The 18,060-nt window shown below is 51.9% G+C and overlaps 9 protein-coding genes across 9 annotated transcripts; 5 read left to right on the top strand and 4 right to left on the bottom strand.

Annotated features, from left to right (window-relative positions):
• Positions 1–55: 55 nt before the first annotated feature.
• K452DRAFT_3873 (uncharacterized protein) lies at positions 56–3,578 on the bottom strand. The gene is made up of 5 exons (XM_033546599.1): positions 3,007–3,578; positions 1,431–2,949; positions 859–1,367; positions 435–786; positions 56–322 (listed from the first exon to the last, which is right to left on the bottom strand). The coding sequence occupies exons 1-4, from the start codon at positions 3,363–3,365 to the stop codon at positions 507–509; spliced, it is 2,667 nt and encodes an 888-aa protein (XP_033402942.1). The 5' UTR covers positions 3,366–3,578; the 3' UTR covers positions 56–322; positions 435–506.
• A 74-nt stretch (positions 3,579–3,652) lies between these two features.
• K452DRAFT_282223 (uncharacterized protein) lies at positions 3,653–4,570 on the bottom strand. Its single transcript, XM_033539552.1, has 3 exons — positions 4,367–4,570; positions 3,796–4,317; positions 3,653–3,745 (listed from the first exon to the last, which is right to left on the bottom strand). Exons 1-3 carry the CDS (start codon positions 4,504–4,506, stop codon positions 3,673–3,675), a joined length of 735 nt encoding a protein of 244 aa, XP_033402941.1. The 5' UTR covers positions 4,507–4,570; the 3' UTR covers positions 3,653–3,672.
• A 337-nt stretch (positions 4,571–4,907) lies between these two features.
• On the top strand, positions 4,908–5,759 carry K452DRAFT_314438 (uncharacterized protein). Its single transcript, XM_033543753.1, has 2 exons — positions 4,908–5,028; positions 5,085–5,759. Exons 1-2 carry the CDS (start codon positions 4,985–4,987, stop codon positions 5,692–5,694), a joined length of 654 nt encoding a protein of 217 aa, XP_033402940.1. The 5' UTR covers positions 4,908–4,984; the 3' UTR covers positions 5,695–5,759.
• A 1,320-nt stretch (positions 5,760–7,079) lies between these two features.
• On the top strand, positions 7,080–7,745 carry K452DRAFT_293690 (uncharacterized protein; the record flags this gene model as incomplete). Its single annotated transcript, XM_033541604.1, has 3 exons — positions 7,080–7,150; positions 7,238–7,428; positions 7,504–7,745. The coding sequence occupies 3 exons, from the start codon at positions 7,080–7,082 to the stop codon at positions 7,743–7,745; spliced, it is 504 nt and encodes a 167-aa protein (XP_033402939.1).
• Positions 7,746–8,034: 289 nt separating this feature from the next.
• K452DRAFT_261562 (uncharacterized protein) lies at positions 8,035–10,182 on the bottom strand (the record flags this gene model as incomplete). The annotated part of the gene is made up of 3 exons (XM_033538582.1): positions 10,001–10,182; positions 8,423–9,912; positions 8,035–8,316 (listed from the first exon to the last, which is right to left on the bottom strand). The coding sequence occupies exons 1-3, from the start codon at positions 10,020–10,022 to the stop codon at positions 8,035–8,037; spliced, it is 1,794 nt and encodes a 597-aa protein (XP_033402938.1). The 5' UTR covers positions 10,023–10,182.
• A 159-nt stretch (positions 10,183–10,341) lies between these two features.
• Positions 10,342–12,128, top strand: K452DRAFT_3786 (uncharacterized protein). The gene is made up of 2 exons (XM_033546587.1): positions 10,342–10,553; positions 10,695–12,128. Exons 1-2 carry the CDS (start codon positions 10,424–10,426, stop codon positions 12,062–12,064), a joined length of 1,500 nt encoding a protein of 499 aa, XP_033402937.1. The 5' UTR covers positions 10,342–10,423; the 3' UTR covers positions 12,065–12,128.
• Positions 12,129–12,630: 502 nt separating this feature from the next.
• On the top strand, positions 12,631–14,503 carry K452DRAFT_261560 (uncharacterized protein). The gene is made up of 3 exons (XM_033538581.1): positions 12,631–13,210; positions 13,273–13,309; positions 13,379–14,503. The coding sequence occupies exons 1-3, from the start codon at positions 12,640–12,642 to the stop codon at positions 14,412–14,414; spliced, it is 1,644 nt and encodes a 547-aa protein (XP_033402936.1). The 5' UTR covers positions 12,631–12,639; the 3' UTR covers positions 14,415–14,503.
• Positions 14,504–14,662: 159 nt separating this feature from the next.
• Positions 14,663–16,680, top strand: K452DRAFT_217956 (uncharacterized protein; the record flags this gene model as incomplete). Its single annotated transcript, XM_033536325.1, has 4 exons — positions 14,663–15,218; positions 15,278–15,897; positions 15,952–16,181; positions 16,266–16,680. The coding sequence occupies 4 exons, from the start codon at positions 14,663–14,665 to the stop codon at positions 16,678–16,680; spliced, it is 1,821 nt and encodes a 606-aa protein (XP_033402935.1).
• A 6-nt stretch (positions 16,681–16,686) lies between these two features.
• On the bottom strand, positions 16,687–17,914 carry K452DRAFT_348023 (uncharacterized protein). Its single transcript, XM_033545512.1, has 3 exons — positions 17,772–17,914; positions 17,040–17,705; positions 16,687–16,965 (listed from the first exon to the last, which is right to left on the bottom strand). The coding sequence occupies exons 1-3, from the start codon at positions 17,851–17,853 to the stop codon at positions 16,772–16,774; spliced, it is 942 nt and encodes a 313-aa protein (XP_033402934.1). The 5' UTR covers positions 17,854–17,914; the 3' UTR covers positions 16,687–16,771.
• Positions 17,915–18,060: the final 146 nt, after the last annotated feature.

The following is an 18,060-nucleotide window of genomic DNA, read 5'->3' as shown; positions in this document are numbered from 1 at the left end:
GTCGGAGCTCAGAAAGTTCCTACAACTGAACGCGTTTCGGCCCAGTAGCATGTTTACTCTGCGTAGTTGCGGCTGCCGTTACGGAAACGAAGTTTCGAATCATCAAACATGTTTGGCCCGGAAGTTCGTGTTTTAGGCCTCTGTAAATTGGAATCATCTCTCACAAAATGACAGTTGTTTTATTTCGAATCATTGTCTGCTTGATGTACTTGCAGTAGCACTATACAAAGCCCTAAATGGCGCAAAGACCACTACCTCTAGCATCCCCGATGCCTTTGACCGCGTCGTAGCCCGGCCAAGTGATCACACTACACCGTAAACCCTAAGACGAAAATTCGTTAGCCTAAACTGCATAACAGGAAAAGGCAAAAGGCTGCGCAGTTGTTTTGTCACGAAGGTTCGCAGATTGGGCTGGTAAAACAAAAATGACTGACCGATCCAAATGTAGGGGGATTCAAACTGCGCGGTAAACGAGAAATGCCGCCGTCCAAAAGCAAGAACCGCGATTAATTGAAGACAGGGGTGAAATACCTTTTGCAGATGAAGAAGGAAGTGACCCCAAACAGGATGAGGCCTGCTGTAATACCCCAGAACCACCAGAGACTTTCGATCTCTTGGCCCGGAACCGTGACGTTCATGCCCCACATGCCGGTAACAATGTTCATAGGCAGAACAATAGTACCGAGAACGGTCAACTTGCCGAGTACGTCGTTCGTCTGCTCGGCGCGCTCGTTCATACGAATGTTGATCTGCGCCAGATAGTTGCCGTGCGCACGGGATAGGAGGCTAGCGGAAGTATTGTCAGCCACAATGTCCTTAAAAAACATTACATCCAGCGCTAGATCCTAGTAGACGTACCTTTCGTAGTGGCTCAGATTTCCGGTCATGGTAACAATGTGGTCCTGGATATCTCCCAAGTAGAGGCCAATCTCGGTCTTGGGCGCAACTTCCCATTGCTCATTGCACCTCTTGGCGAAACCTTTGATCACATCGGCCTTGTTGCCCAGCAGCCGGTAAAGCGCCATGACCTTTTTTCTAGTTTCTCCAACCCGACGAAGCATGTTCCCGCCCGAGTCGCCAGCAGTTCCATCTGGCAGATCGGACTGCTTTTCGTACTCGAGTTCTTTCGATTTCGCGTTATTCTTGGGCTTGTTGTCGAGATTTTCCTCTGGATTGTGTAACCTCAGAATAGCATCATCGATGTCGTCCACTTCGTCTTCGATTTTCTGAATCAAAGGCGCATAGACATCAGTGATGTCATCAATTATGGCGTAGGCAATCCAGTCGGAGCTGAGGATCAGGTAATCCCGGAGCTGCCGGATCCTGCGGCGAACATTGGCCATATGAGGAGTCATCGAAAAGTGGATCTGTGTAAGAGATTGTTGTCAGCAACTGTTACAGAGTTAGTAGATGGTGAAGTGTTAACTTACACTAATCACCCCTTCCCTGAAAACAATAAAGTAAATATTAACCGGCTCTAGGTAGTCTTCGCTGTTGGTGTCCTGCTCGAAAGTGCGGTAGTTGACGAAATAGTAGTTGTGGAAAAGTTCTACTTTTTCACGAGCTTCTTGCATCATAACATCCTCGTGAGTTAGAGGATGTATACCGAAGGTTCGCGTTATGGTCTTCATCTCGGCTTCTGTTGGAGAGAGAATGTCAAGCCAAAACACTGGGCGGGCCCCGTATATCGGTTTCTTCTGCGTTGGTGTGTGCGAAAGGATTGGCGTTGTTTCTCCAGTTTGTTCTCCAGAAGAATGTAACTTATTCTCAACGCGTAGTCTTTGCTGTGATGCCCCTCGCGACCCTATGTTCGGTGATGCGGCTTTGCTCTGTGCATTCACATTGAATGGAGTGCTTCGTTCCTCTTCTTCATCAGAGGAGCTATCGTCCGATAAAACAGGGGGATCGGGAATGAATAGCTCGCGGAACGTCTGGCCTTCCTGCAGCAGCTCAGAGAGCGTATGACTGTGAAGCGTACTCTCAAAGTCTTCGTTGAAATAGGTGAACCGGAATGGTGCATCATCCTCTTCCCGATGCCAGGCCCTCTTCTGTGGTCGCAGCCGCCCTTCAACGAAAAGCGGTTCATTGACCTTTCGTGCTCGGATGCCTTCGAGAGTGCGCTGTTCTTTCTCTTCTGTCGCCCATTCTTCCAAAACAGAAAGGTTGGGCCAGGGCTTTCTTCTCCTGCGGCGCGTGCGGGTTGTGCCTTCAGGAAAGTGAGAATATTCTTCGTGGCCTATCTCAGACATCGTTTCTTGCGGGAAGCAGACATCATATTCAGCTGGATGTTCCTCGGCCTGCCTTCGAGAGCTTCCCGGTTTCTCGCGAGTAGAGCGTGGTGAAGATCCCCCAGACCCTCCTTCAATGGCATCTTCATCGATGTTGATGATAGCATCGCGGGAAATTGGCCTTGGCTTGCGACCTGAATCCGGCGATCTTGAGCGCGTCAGATCACCAGTAAGCATAACATCGTCGAAGCCCATGTTAGACTCGAGTCTTGGGCTGCCCGGTACAGAAGGAGGATTGTTGACATCATAATCGTCCACAGTGTTGGACGATCTCTGGTGAGGAACGCCTGGCCTGGGGGCTAACCTCTTTTTCTTCTTGCTCGACACGGATGAAATGGTACTGGAAGACTTTCGGCGACCACGGTCGTTAGGCCGAACGCTCGAGAAGCCGCCATAACCTCCACTACTGCCTAATCTTGGGCTTGTTTTCTTCGAAGAGCCCATCAGCGGCGTGCGGTCATCCGCTTCATCTTCGGCTTCGTCATCGTCTCTATCGGCTCTCGACAACTTGGGAGCGCCTTGGAGTTTTGGTGGCGGAGGGAAAGGATAGGCTTGCGACGAACGGTGGCTCGGGGAGGCTCGATTGTAGGGCTGGCTGGCCCGAGGGCTGTAGAAGCTACCCATGATGCTTTGCCGGCGCGTTCTCAACGGACCTTGTTCGCTGAAATATAAATGTCAGCCCACGTTCCGAGACATAATGGTATTGGGACAGGCTTACCGGTGATCCAACAAAGCTTCGCTTTCGAGACTAGTGTTGCTGCGATTCGTGACTAGGCGATAGAAGCTATCCCTAGTAGCCTGCTCGCTGGTTACGTCGGCCAAACTGGGTCGTCCGGCGGCAGCGGCATCAGACACAGCATCGATATGATCGGAGGGCGCGGCAAAGGACTGGCGCCTTCTTCTCTTCTTGCCGCCACGATTCTTCTTGCGCTTCGAGGAGGATTTAGGGGCTGGGGAGTCGTGTGAAGGCTGGCCATAGGGTTGGGAGGTGGCAGAGGCTGCCTGTGCGTAAGTGGTTGCGCCCCGGGGGAGCGTAGGGGCGGCCGAGGATTCGCCTTGCTGATCTCGCGACGACATGGCTCGCGGTGAGTGGTCGCCTCAATGAGCGAGTAGGAGATTGCGCGGGCGACGGGCGACGCGAAAATGATACGGGGCGGAGGACAAAGGTGAAGAAGAGTTGGAAGTTGGGGTGCGCAGTTGCAGGCCGGGCTGACGTAGTGGAATCGGCTCCCGTGTGGCCCGAGCAAGCGATCGATGCTGCGGTCCTGCCGTACAGGGACTCGGGCAGATCTGGAAGCGAACTGTGCCTCTGCCAGCCCGGGGAAGGGGCATTGAAATAGGCAATCTTCTTTGATTGATACATATCCCCCACCCTTCGCTACCGCTACCATTCTTGGCCCCCCCTCTCCTGGAGCAAGGGATCCCTTTCCCGCGCGTCGATGCCCTCGGGCGGAACTCTATTGATCGGTGAGCAAAGTGGCTGTGGCTGCGCCTGGTACAAACTCACGCGACAAATCCCACAAACGCCAGCATGTACAACGAGCCCACAAACGCCATGGTCCACTCAAAGATGCCCGCGATGCGCCAGTAGCCCGAGTACATCAGCCCCGTGAAACATGTCCCCAGCCCTACTTCCGTCAACACTATGGTTGCGCTCGCCGAGCAATACAGCCGTAGCAGTCGAAACCGCGACGGCTTCTTGGTCTGATCAAAGTATACCAGCGTCGTACAAAGCGCCGACAAAGCCAGCCCGCTGAAGCACACCAAGAGCAAGATCCGATGCTCCTCGTGAAAGCGAAACGTGTCCATAACGCCCAGAAGAATCAGGCCTGCGCCGGCAACAACGCCAGACAACATGGCTACGAACGACGTCCAGTGCTTATACCATACGTCGTCAATTCCGTACATGCGACGGTTGTACCGCGCAAAATGAACGGCGCAGACGGTGCCGATGAAGGCGAAGGCTGTGATACATGATCCAACGAGAAAGAGGGGCTTTAGCTCGAAGGCCGCGATGTCCGAAATGAAGCTGCCGCACCGTCGTCAGCAACGGGACGCACACACGTCCAAGAACTCACGCGACATAAGGATTGGCCTGGCCGGGATATCGCGGTGTCCCTCTCGCGACCCACGTGATCAGCAATACCAGTAGAGTGAGGAACCAGGCGATGCTGGAAACGAGAGGCAGCAGCCAGAGCCGGTGGAGGGGAGCCTGCATGGGAGAGAGGAGACGAGTTGATGAGGCTCTTCTTACGTGACACCGCTGACGCAAAACGATAACGTCCGTCACCGTCAAGCGAGATTCACCGCCTAATGAGATAAAAGCCCTTGTACGGGATGGAAGAAGAAACACAGCTACGGTGTTTGTAGTATGTATGTGCTCTAAGACCTTTTCACTTATATCCAGGATTAAGGCTTGTAGCTAGACAATGAGTAGTCCGTAGGAACTGCTTGTATCATTCCCTGTCTCGCTAGACGGGGAATCTCTCGGTTGACGGTGACGGATTACGTCGGATATGGATGTCGCGAGCAGCACCGAGGATGCGATGGAACACTTTGGGTGCTTGATTGGTAAGCTGGCCGCTATGGCAACACACTCCCGGCACCGTCTATTTCTGTCCTTTTTGTCTTTGACAGTCTTCGAACGTACAGAGTCTTAAAGACTAACCTCAGCAATCGTGGCTCTCAAACGTGCAATGACGCATTACAGGATCGACATTGTGTCCGACACAGTATGCCCGTGAGCCATCACCGATCCCACAACATACAAACAATGTTCTAATGCCCCCCTCTCAGCTGGTGCCTGGTCGGCAAGAAGCGCCTCGAAAGCGCCATTAGCCAGCACAAGGCCGTCTACCCCAGCGACACTTTTGCGACGACTTGGTGTCCTTTCTACCTGGATCCCACCGCGCCCGTTCCCGGCGAGGATAAGCAGACGCGCTACGAACGCAAACTTGGCGCGCAGCGCACAGCTATGATTCAGGAGCGGCTCGCGCAGGTTGGCCGGGAAAACGGCATCAACTTCAAATTCGGAGGGCGCACCGGCAACACGCGCGACTCTCATCGACTGATCCAATTGGGGAAAACCAAAAGTCCAGAGCTTCAGACCCGCGTCGTTGAAGAACTTTTTGCTGCTTACTTTGAGAACGAAAAGGACATTACCGACCATGCAATTCTGCGGAGCGCTGCGGTTAATGCTGGCTTGGAAGAGGCTGAAGTAAACGAGTGGCTGAGTACTGATAAGGGAGGAAAAGAGGTCGATGAGGAGGTGGCGAAGGCACAGATGCGATTCATCTCCGGTGTCCCCAACTTCACGATCCAAGGAAAATACCAGATTGGGGGCGCTGAGGAGTCAGCGACATTCTTGGAGACTTTTCAACAGATCAAGAAGTCGGAGTCCTCGTAGATACAGCCGAGACTGGTTGCAACATTAGGCCAGACAGAAAATTCCAATTGTCAAGAAAAGGCGCTTATCAGTATGTTCTACTAGGTTTGCGTGCATGGCAGCTTGCACATCTTTACTGTTATAAGGAGAAAAAAGGCATACAGTCCGCCTGATCCACTTTGCACGCCGGCTATATAAGACACTATGGTCTTAAAGACCATAAGTCTAACCAATTCGACAAAGAATTCAAGCCTGTTGAAATATCCCATTTACAAATTTCTCGTTTGTTAACTACCAGAGCTTCAGGATGCTCCTGACTTTTTAGCTTCTCCTGCCGCCTCTTCGACAATGAGCTGTTCCTTGGGGATGCCTCGTTGCCTAAGTCCTTCAATCCTAGCCCTTTCTTCTCGTTCTTCCTTCTTCAAGTAAAGAGCCCACCAGATCCAAAAAAGAAGCATGCCTGTACGTCATTTCGCGTCACAACCAGTTTGGGTCTCTTTTGCTTTACTTGGCTGAGTACCAAGGTCTACAGTGGGCACTCACCTAGGAGCATAGCCCCAATCCCTCCAAACATGATGCCAATCTCATGGCCAACCGATGGAGGAGCAACGTATTTGTGCGAGTTGTCCTCGCCACCGGAGCTTGCATGGCGAAGGTAAAACCGGTTACTGTCGGGCATGATGATGCACTTAGGAGTAGAAAAGTCGAAGTCGAAGGTAGTCTTGTTTGTTGTCTCGTTCCTGGTCAAGCGTGAAGGCAACAAGAGGGCGGAGTGTATGACGGGGCAACCGACAGCTATCAACGCTCTGCCACAGGCTCCTCCTATTTAAGATGGGCTGATTTCTGACTCGAACCTTCTGCCATGCATCGCGGCAAACGTCATCTCCTTAGGCCAAGAAGCAGTTGTCATCTGGTACAACTGGTGATTGAGAATGCCAATCTTGGGTGCTCTCGGCGACGTCTTGGCGGTGTCGCCGGTGTATGGTCGTGCTGCATGGTGAAGGCAAACAATTGATAACAAGTCCCCCTCTCTAACACTGTGTAGAATATTATTTCTTTTTAAGGCGTTTAGAACTCACCCCACCAGTTCGGTCGAGATAGCTGCTGACATTGTCATCCACCAGTGCATGGATGAACGACTTGCACATCCATTTTGCCAAGTGCACAGCCCGATGGAATACTGGGGTTGTGTTTGAGTCTTTTTGTTTACTTTATTCGGCTTGTTGTAGAGGAATAAATTGAATCAATCGTCGGGTGGAAAAGTTCCGCGAACATGACAAATCTGTGACGCTGACCTCATCCACTGCGATGTTCACATCATCCACCGCACCATATTAAAAGGATCCAATAACGTTCAATGTCAATACGTATACGTACATTGGCTCGACGGACTCGAGGCGCAAAATATGGCTGATCCAAGTCTCTACGCATACCCTTCGCCCCTAAAGGGCTACGAGAATCTTCCGTCGCTTCCAGAGTAAGCTTGTATAATCTCTCGGATTCCCAACACGCTGCAACGCACCATTATAATACTTCAAGATAACAGTTTGCTAACAGAAATTAGTGAGCGAAACTCCGATGGCAAATCCTATGTCAATCCTCCGGCAGAGAAGCGCAGTGAAGCTTATTCGGAATTCCCTGCACCAATTACCAATGGCATCCGGGGTGGCTTCGATGTCCATGTTTATTTCCTCCAGTCAGACGAAGAGCAGACAAACTTTGCCAAGCAATTGTGGGAAAGAGTGAGACGAGAGTGTACGACCCCCGCTTTCTACTCGTCACACGTACTTATCGTACCGTAATTGTTATCGACTCACACGTTCATTTCAGTTCCTGAACTCCGTATCTATCAAGTTTGGGATAAGCCTATTGGGCCGCACATCACTGGCATGTTCGAAGTAAATCTTTTCACCCCGGAGCAGTTCGGTGCATTCATCCCCTGGCTGGTGATCAACCGTGGTCCACTGTCTGCACTCGTACATCCTAACACAGGGGAAGACGAAAGAGATCACACGCAACGTGCAACATGGATGGGGCAGCCTTTGCCTCTACGTCTGAAGCTATTTAAGTAAATGGCACAGAAGAAAAAAGGGGTTACGAGTGCCGAGAACAAGAAAAGTGCCTGAATTGTTCCAAGACTATTCTGGCAGTTGTGTTTTAGAACCGAACCGAATCCCGTTATCAGCCTATCAATCTCGTTCTGACCAGCAGAGAGGCTCTTTTGGGGAATGGATAGTTTAGTTATCTCGTCCGTATAGTTTTACTCGTTGGCAATGCCTTTTCATGGTTCCCTGTCAAATGGTCCCCATCACATCGCCGCATGCATATCTTACCATCTTCACGAACGTCCCGTCTTGCAGATTAAGCGTTGCCCATGGCAACATCCGGTCCGTCTTCACCGACGTTTTCCTGTCTTCTTGCCAAATACCCGAGAACTCCCCAGCTACCTCGCATGGCCTCGACACGGTCATCTACGTTGAAAAAATCATACCAACGCGTGCGACGGAGCACTGGTCGACACCAAGAGGGGTCTGCAGGTTGGGGGGAAGGCAAACTTCCGGTTTCAAGCCAAGAAATGTAGGCCGGGTGCACATGCAGATGCAAAAGCGAAACATGGGTATTCAGGGATGAGAAAACGAACACCTATACGGCAGATCAGTTGTTAGCAATTGCGTGCGGACTGGCTGGATGAGGGTGTCAGGGGCTGTGCTCAAGGTATAAGTATGACGTCGTAAGAACAAGGGCTTACATCGTCCCACTCGGATTGCTTGTTTTTTCCCGTGGCTTCGTAGTCAACCTTAGGATCCCAGAAGCCAGCGCCAGGCTTCAACTCGGCCCAGGCTTCTGCAGCAGACTTTTTCCTACTTGCAACTCGCCTGCTTGAAGAACTCCTTGGCTTTTCGCCTTCTTTTTCGGCATCTTTGGACTTAGGAGCGGGCCCGTCGCTATCACCACGGCCCTCTCCAACCTCACCACCACTGCCGCCACCCCAACGGGGTACGGTGGTCCACCAACACCCCTCACCGGGTTTTCGCTCTTTACGGCCTTCGCGAGCCCGCTCTTGAGCTATGCTGAGCAACGAGCCAATCTCACGCATCACGTCCAACAAAGCCTCTTGCTGTCCACGCTGGTCAGTTCCGTCACTCTTTCCAAAATCAACATAATCCCCCGACCTTATGCCAGCGACTGGTCCTGTCAACCAGCCTTGCCGCGCCTTTGTCCGATCTGTGCTAGGCTTCCATAGCCCGACACTGACGCGAACAGGCATACGTAAGTTCTCTACCTGCAGAGCAGGTGGCCGGCGATGTGGCGCTAGAGTGAGATTGAAGGACCAGGCGATGGGCTCAACAAAGGAGCGGATAGTATCAGTGCGGTAGCTATCGGGCATGCCTCGACCGGAACCGATGCGGAGTCCTTTGTAGGTGCCGGTCGGAGCCTGTGAGCTGGTGTCTGTGGCTGGTGTGCTCGCTGGACGTTGGGCCAACTTTACGGACTGGCCTGGGGCCTGTGCATCTTCACCACCGAATGGTCCCGTCTTGGCCTTCTTGCGCGGCTCGGACTCGTCGATATGCGTGGATTCCAACTTGACAGTCTCAGCTTCTCCGTCTTCTAGCTTCTGTTTGCTAGCCGCCTCGGGACCGACCGTACCTCCGTTGGAGCCGGTTTGCTGGCCTTCTGGGTTTGGCGGTATGTATTCATCCAGACTGGAATCCCAGTAGTAGGCCATGTTGTCCAAGCCCTCGAAGAAACGTCTGAAGTGAGCAAGGCGAGGTGGCTTCTTTCCAGGGGGTGGAGTACGCGTGAGAGCACTGAAGGCATCATGATTATCTATAGTGACTTCCTTCAAACGGAGCACGAAATCATCGCGGCCAGGATACGGCCTACCGCTGCTCAAAGCATACTTGGCGGCCGCATACGGCTCGGGAGCGTCGGTAGCAGGATCTTCAAGCCATGACTTGGGAGGTAAGAACGAGGGACCATCGGGAAGAGCAGACAAGATCTCGTCAAAGCCGCATTCTGGCTCAAACGCGATGTTCAGTGCAGCAAAGTGGTCGAGTGAGATGTCTGAGGGCTTCTTGACACGCGCAAAGCGCTGGAACAAAGCCGACGGGCGGGCAGTGTCGGACCAGCACTGGGGGTCTTGGTGCGGCGGCTTGAAATGGGGGAAGGCGATGGGCGTAGGCAAGTCCGGCGGCGCGCGTTCTTGGGCCGAGTCGTGCCTACCGGCAAGAAGAGTGCCTGGGAGCAGCAAGTCAGCGGGAAGCCGGACAGAGCGGTCACGTGATGGCCCGATGCTCGCACAGCGGGACGAGGGACGGGGACTCACTGCTTCCACCAAAGCCAAACATGGTCGTCGCGTCGCGTCGATGATGGATGCTGCGGGAGGATTCGCGAGGGAAATGGTGGCCTCACCTCACCCACACAGCGCACGCACGCACGTCCGCACGTCGGCACGTCCGCATATGCAGGGAGCGGGCAGGCTAGGGGAACGGCGCCCGTGCCGCGCGGGTGGGGAAAGGACCTACTGCGTACGGGAAGCGCAACACCACTGGGCGGCGATGAGACGGCGGCAGCGACAGCGCTGAAGCGCCCAAGACGCCGCCCATGCCCGAACCGGCCGCCTGAAACGCGGCCGGCTTCATGTGTTTCTGTGAGCCATGTCGCCTCCGCATTTCTTCTGTCTACATCCCGTCTGCCGGCCTTTCCCTCTCTCCAAGCCTTTCCTCAATGTCCTTCCTGTTCTGCATGGATGGCCTCTCCCCAGCAGTCCATCACCACCGTCGACGGCAGGCGCTGTACCCGCGTGCGGAGAAACGCCACCACCTCCCTCTTAGCCGGCGCGCCCACTTCGACCACTCCCGCCACCTCTACCACCGTTGGTACGCAGAGTCCTTCTGTGTCATCTCTCGCTGCTGCTTCCACCTCTGCCCCCGCGCAATCCACTGCACAGCGCATCCCTTCTTCCAGCGCATCCACTCCCCCATCCGCTGCAAGAGTAGAATCTGATTCCTCTACTTTAGTCGCAACAGACGGCTCATCTTCCACAAGCTTTCTGTCGCAATCTACTTCATTGCATTCTGCCATTGCACCAACGGCCGATGCAACTTACTCCTCCCATAGCCACAGCGCAGCATCCTTGTCGCCGGGAGCTATCGCAGGAATTATAATAGGCGCACTTGTCGGCACAGCCATTGCTGCGTTGTTACTTTTCTTCTGCGTCCGACGGAGGAGACGGAGTAGAGGCTTTACGAGCCAAACACCGTCTAATGAAAAAATACCTGGTGATGGAAATGGAGGCTTGACACACCCTGCCACGGGAACGCTAGGGGGATCGAGCTTTTTTGGTGCGTTATTTGCGACTTTTAGACGTCCGAAGGCGGTAGATCAAGGTGCCAGGAGTACCACCAACTCGCCGTACATTGACGGAAGAAGCGGCGGATCGCGATTCTCCGCCAGCTCCGCCGGATCAACTCGTCATCTCCGCTCAGCCAGCGCTCCATTGGCGAATCAACTTCGGAGCGTCAAGGACCGCTTCAGGCGACGGTTGGGCCGGGCACGTCCAACGTCTACGGATAGTGTGCGCTCATTCTTTACCCCAACACCACCAGTTCTTCCAGTCCTACCAGTCCAAACCGCGGAGGACCCTTTCAGAGACCCGGACAGATCGGAGCTCCGTATCACAAATCCGGATTCACCCGGAAACTCTGTCAGTACTAAAGCCAAGACACTTCGGTCGGAAAGGACACCTCTCACCCCCGGGACACCAAATTGGAGACAGTCTACACTTGACTTCCAATTCCCGTTGCCTGCGCAGCCCAAAGATCCATTCTTGGATCCATCTCCCAACCAACGGCAGACCATCCGTATAGAAGACAATGAGATTCAGCGCGAATCATCTCAGCTGCTGGCTCCGTACCGGAACCGCTCACAGAGCCATGCCACGGCATTGTCTCATCCAACATCATCATTTTACTCCGCCGATGGAGGAGGTTTGATGTACACCCCGCAGGCCTCGGTGCACATCTCACCCCTCAAACCTGCAGCAAATCCCTTTGATGACCGCAATGCATTTGATTTTGAATCGCTACCTAACCCGTTCACTTTATCTAATTTAAATGATGGCGGTAATGGTCCGAAATCCGGCATTCCACTCGCCAACGCGGTAGTCATCAATCGCTCCTCTCTTAGCCGATCAATGTCTACCTCGTCCACGCGGTCCTCCAACCCGCTACCCACGACATACAGCGACCGTAGCTCCTATTTTGGTCCCGGGCGCAGTGGTAGCAAAAGCGGTATTAGCAGTCGCCGCGCGACAACCAATAACCGCGAAACAAGAGGAAAGAGCGATCCGTTCGATCTCGACAGACCAGATATTTTAGGCGTGAGGTAAAGGAATGGCATACCGGATGTGTCTGTATAGTGTAAAAGGGGCGACAGGGCGGGACGTGGGTTGCTGAAATACGGCCACTGTCTGGAGTATGACGTGAGGAGTAGAAGAACCTACACGGCGCAGACGATTAGAAACGAATTTTCTTGGAACTTGTACGATAGCAGATACCAGTCCGGCCAACCGTTTTAGGGGCCAGTGGAATATAGAGGAATGTAAAGATCGTCCCGACACCCTACTCCTACCTATGGAGAATACATAGGTACGATAAAGTTCTGTCCTCACTCGGATGAAACTACCGTATATTTCACACTCGAAATTTTAGAGCACACTAGCTAAGGTCCATATTTATTTTGGAAGCTGCGCTGACGGGGGTTGCCTCTACGCTGATTGGTGCAGCGTAAAAATCACAGTTGGCATAGTTGTTACCCTTGTTCTTGGAAGGCTAGTAGGTTGTTCGCCAATTGTGGTCGGCAAATCCGCGGTCCAAACGTTCTTGAACCACTTGCGTCACGCGTCCTGGCGTCGAGCCTCGATCTTGTCTTCTTGGCCTCACTCTTTTTTTGCCAACTGCACCAATGGCCAACTCATCATCCGAGCTCTCGTCTCCTCCGCCGGAAACAGGTGCTACTTCCCCAGATCTTACAGATTTTAGGGCGCCACCTCCATCCGAAGTCACCACAACCGCAATTGCCAGTCGCAAGCGTGAGGCGGAACAAGTGACATCGTCCGTGAAAAGAATAAAAAGAGCTACTGGGGATCCCCAGTTGGAACACATCGAAGAGTCTGAGACGAAAGAAGTTTACCCGCTCTCCAAACCAGCACCGGAGCAGCAAAGCCAAGCGCGCAAGAGCAAGAGGGTAGCTGCATCCCAGGAAGATAAAACGACACCCGAAGTTAAAACAAGCGTAAAATCCTCTACCAACAGTACTCCGAAGGAACCTGCTCAAAAGGCAAAGACGAAAGCCAAAGTTTCTGTTGAGGATAAAGTCGAAACAAAGGTGCAACCGGAAGCAGATGGTACTGAGTTGAAGCAAGTCAAGCGAAAAAGAAAGACCAAGGAAGAAAAAGCACTGGAAGCTATGCCGCTCGCTGCTAGAACAGTTGGGTCTAAGCTATTTATTGGTGCTCACGTTAGTGCCGCAGGGGGTACAATCGCTATTTTCCTTTATCGTTTACATCTGAACGGGCTCTGACATTAATATTTACAGGCGTGCATAATGCAATCACCAACTGTCTTCACATAGGGTAAGTCGGACTCCAAAACTAATGAGATCATTCATTCCTTATAAATACAGCCTAGCTAATAGCTCGCAGCGGAAATGCCTTTGCCCTTTTCCTCAAGTCACAACGCAAATGGGCAAATCCACCGTTGGCTCAGGATCACGTAAAGTTGTTTAAAGCTTCCTGTGATACGCATAAGTATGACAACGCGCATCATGTCGTTCCGCATGGCTCGTATCTTGTGAATTTGTGTCACACTGATGCTACGCGGACAAAGCAAGCATACGACTCGTTCTTGGACGACTTGTCCCGCTGCCGCGAACTAGGCATCAAACTCTACAATTTTCACCCAGGAAATTGTGCTAGCTCAAGTCGCGAAGAGGCACTGCAGCACCTGGCGACTCAGCTGAACCGAGCACATGAGGATCCTTTGTCCGGTGATGTTATCACTCTCCTGGAAACCATGGCTGTCACAGGAGGCAACACGATCGGTGGGACATTTGAGGAGCTCAAAGCCGTAATTGACCTTGTTGAGCATAAAGACCGTGTTGGAGTGTGCTTGGACACCTGCCATGTTTTCGCAGCAGGTTATGACCTTCGGACCCCCGATTCCTTCAAGGCCACGCTTGACAAATTCGATGATACTATCGGATTACGTTTCCTCAAGGCCTTACACATAAACGACTCCAAAGCGCCCCTCAATTCATGCCGGGATCTACATGCGAACATAGGCACCGGATGTCTTGGTCTCCGAGCTTTCCACAACATCATGAATGAGCCTCGCCTACATGGCCTTCCAATGGTGCTAGAGACTCCGATCGACGTACCGAATCCGGATGATCCCAAAGGAAAGAAGATCGATGACAAAGGCGTATGGGCAAGAGAAATCAAAATGCTGGAGGAGCTTATAGGCATGGATGTTGAGGGCGACGATTTCAAGAAGTTGGAAATGGAACTACAGGAGCAAGGCAAAAGTGAACGAGAGAGAGTTCAGGATCAGGTCGATAGGAGGGAGGAGAAGAAAAAAGCAAAGGGGAACAAGGGCGGAAAAAAGGGTGCTGGAGGAAGAAAAGCCAAGGACGATGGCTCTGAAAGCTCCTCGGGTTTTAGCGAAGCTGGTGATGAGTAAATTTGAGCAGCACCTCTGGCAGCCAGTCGACGGAAATTGTCGGCCTACGAGCAGAATTAGCATTATCATCAAATAGGGAACTCTGTGTGCATCGTTGATGAATTTTGTGCGGTTGTTGAGATAGTGACAAAAAGTTGTGGTCAAAACGTGCATGACGCGGACCGAACTTTTTCGTGTAGGTTCATCGCGTCGCGTCGCGCAAGCTGCTTGACCGAACCTCGGACCCCAGACCGCAAAGCTTCAACAACATGCTTTCGGCTTGCTCCAAGGCGGCCTTTGGCAGGACGTTGCGACAACAGTCGCTTGTATGCCAATCATGTTTGCAGCCATTGAGACAGTCAATGGGTATCCGCGCCCCCGTGTCGCGCTACTCGATGCGGTGTTTGCACGTTGAGTCCAAAGCCGACGATCTGGTGCCATTTAGGAAACTCCAGAAAGAAGAGGCCAAGAGGAAAAAAGCGGAAGGCCAAGGACAGACTACCATATCCAAGTCCAAGGCTGGAGATCCAAGGTTGCAAAAGTGGGAGTTAACCGTGGGAATCGAGATTCATGCAGAGCTCAATACCGCTCGCAAGCTCTTTTCAGGGGCTGGCACGTCCAGCAATGAGCTTCCAAACTCTCATGTCGCCCTGTTCGATGTTGCCTTCCCGGGAACACAGCCGCAGTTCCAGAGCGAGACTCTTATCCCCGCTTTACGCGCAGCAATGGCACTGGACTGCGATATCCAGACCAAAAGCAGTTTTGATAGAAAGCATTATTTCTATCAGGACCAACCAGCCGGTTACCAAATCACTCAATACTATGGTATGCGCATCAGACGTTAAAAAGTCACCCGTCTTTGCGTTGTACTAACTTCTTCTAAGAGCCTTTGGCTCGAGATGGCAAGCTCACACTCTACGATCACGATGGCATCGCGCCTGAAGATGGCAAGTCCATTACAATTGGCATTAAACAGGTACAAATGGAGCAAGATACCGCCAAATCTATACAGCAGCCTCCAAGCATTCATCTACTGGACTTTAATCGAGTTTCCCATCCGTTAATCGAAATCATAACTCTTCCACACATCCACCACCCATCGACCGCCGCGGCATGTGTAAGAAAAATCCAAGCCATACTTAGATCCGTCGATGCAGTCACAGCCGGCATGGAAGCAGGTGGTTTGCGTGCTGATGTCAATGTCTCTGTACGCGAGCGACTTAGTTCCGAAAGCCAAGGGTCAAACAATTCATACTACGGTGTCACTGGGTTGGGTCAACGGACTGAAATCAAGAATTTGAGTAGTTTCAAGGCGGTTGAGGATGCAATCATAGCGGAGAGAAACCGTCAGATCGAAGTCCTCAAGGCGGGTGGAGTCATCGAAGGCGAAACACGCGGATGGACCCTCGGCAGCACAGAGACACGGAGACTCAGAGGTAAAGAGGGTGAAGTCGATTACCGCTACATGCCTGACCCAGATCTGGGAGCGGTACTTATCGGAGAAGTAAGTGATTCCGTTCGAGGACTTGAAGCATACCATGATTCATTGCTGTTGCAGGAATTGATTCAAAGGATCCGCCATACTTTACCGGCATTGCCGGATGAGATCACACAAATGCTCGTTGACAATCCTAAGTACGGGATGCTCATGAAAGATGCTAAGAATCTCCTTCGCCTCGACACTGGAGACAGACTAGACTATTACCTCGAGGTAGTAGATATTCTACATCAGCAGACTACGGCTGATGAACGTTCTTCGATGAAGCTAGGAAGGGTGGCTGGCAATTGGTGGGTAAAGTTGACATCCGCGCGATCCTATCCCGCGTGGAGAGCTTTTATCCACTGAGCAAAGCAAAGCTTACTTCGAAATAGGTTGTTGATGGAACTTGGTGCACTCTTCACCACTGCCGAGATCTCTTGGACTGAGAACACTGTTTCTTCCGAACAGTTAGCTTCCATCATCCTGCACTTGCTTAGGAAACAAATAACCGGCCCAACTGCCAAGCAACTGCTTTCGACCGTTTTCTATGGCGATGATCGTCCCGTCAGACAAATTATTGACGATGAAAATCTCCTCTTGCGTCCGATGTCTCGTGAGGAATATTTTGCATTGGCAGGCGAAATTTTGGATGATAACCCGGACGCAATAGAAGCAATCAAGACGAAAGGACAAAAAGGAAAACTGAAATTCCTCCTGGGGCAAATGATTCGTAGAGGCGACGAAGGCAGGGTAGAGGCGAAAAAGGCGGAGGAAGTACTTGAAGAGATGCTCGAAACACGTGTTTAAAATGCAACACCTTCCATGTTGGTCGTTTTGACATTCAATAAAAAGAGGACATCTGTCTAATTCTGAATTGTCGGCTTTGACTTCAGCATGATCAATAGGACGAAGGAAAGCCGCTGAGACGACCTCCATCAGTCACAACCACATTTCCATTGACATATGCACCGCTTTTTCCGACAAGATAGAGCGTCACGCCTGCCATGTCATTGAAGTTTCCCTTTCGTCCGGCGGGAACTTGGTTGAGGGGGAAAGTTTGGTCTGACTCTCCAGTCATTTGGGAGGGATAGACTGCAGTATCATGCCGTTAGTCACCACCGCATATTCAAATTTAGATTCAAGCCCACTCGTCAACTCCAACTTACTTCCGGGCGCAATAACATTGCTCCTGATTCCCCAAGGCAGCAGTAGAGTTGCGAGCATTTTGCCAATGTGAACTGCTCCCGCCTTGCTAGCACTGTATGCCAGTCCAGCAGTTACTTGGCGATTAAAGCTTGCAATACTGGCGGTGGTAATAATTTGACTTGTCCGCAAATCATCCTCGCCGACTCCTATGTCTTTCAGTCCTTCGGTGCTTCTCTTTCTTGTCTCTTCTGGTGCAATCTTTCCACTCTGCCAGCCGCGTCGCTTGTTGCCCTTGTCCAACAGAAGGAGAAACGACGCACTAACGGCTACAATGCTGGCCGTGTTGACCTTCAATGTGCTTTCCCATGAGCCATCTTCAAATCCTGTTAACAGTACCTTTTGTAGCTCTTCAACATTCTGTGCCTCCAAGGCTGGTTTATTCGGCGGTCCAATGAGGCCAGCGTTGTTGATGAGTACATCCAAATAGCCAACTTCGCGCTCGATCTGCTGTACTGCAGATCTGGTCGATTCAACGGATGTTACATCGCATTGCAAAGGAACGACAGTTTTTTTGCTGGGATCAATGGAAGAAGCAGCGGAGGAGAGGACGTCAAGGCGCCGACCGAGAATATACACCTTTGCGGCACCTGTTTGGAGTATCGACGATGCCATGGCTAAGCCAATCCCTGGTAGACGGTCTTGATTAGCTTTGGGTCCGGCACAAGATGGGTAGGTTGTGAAGGGTTCTGTACCACTTCCTCCGCCGGTGATGGCCACAACTAGCCCTTTGGCGGAAAAGATGTCGGCTGGTTCAAAAGCGCTGGAAGTGTCCATTGTCGGTATTGTAGAGCGTAAGGGCAATGGCTGGGCAAAGGCTTCAGGTACGTTGAAACTGTAGATGATAAAGATTTGGTGTTGTCCACTGTACTCCAGTGATGTCACCAGAGCCGATTGCGAAACACCTTATCACTCGGACCGAGGCTCGGTAAAATAGTAGCTAGTCATCATGCCGATCAATAATATTTATATTTGGTCGGTTTG

This window comes from Aplosporella prunicola (genome assembly GCF_010093885.1).
Source record: "Aplosporella prunicola CBS 121167 unplaced genomic scaffold K452scaffold_1, whole genome shotgun sequence".
Taxonomy (NCBI): Eukaryota; Fungi; Ascomycota; class Dothideomycetes; order Botryosphaeriales; family Aplosporellaceae; genus Aplosporella; species Aplosporella prunicola.
Note: the sequence above shows the minus strand (reverse complement) of the source record. Positions and strands in the feature narration are given on the sequence as shown.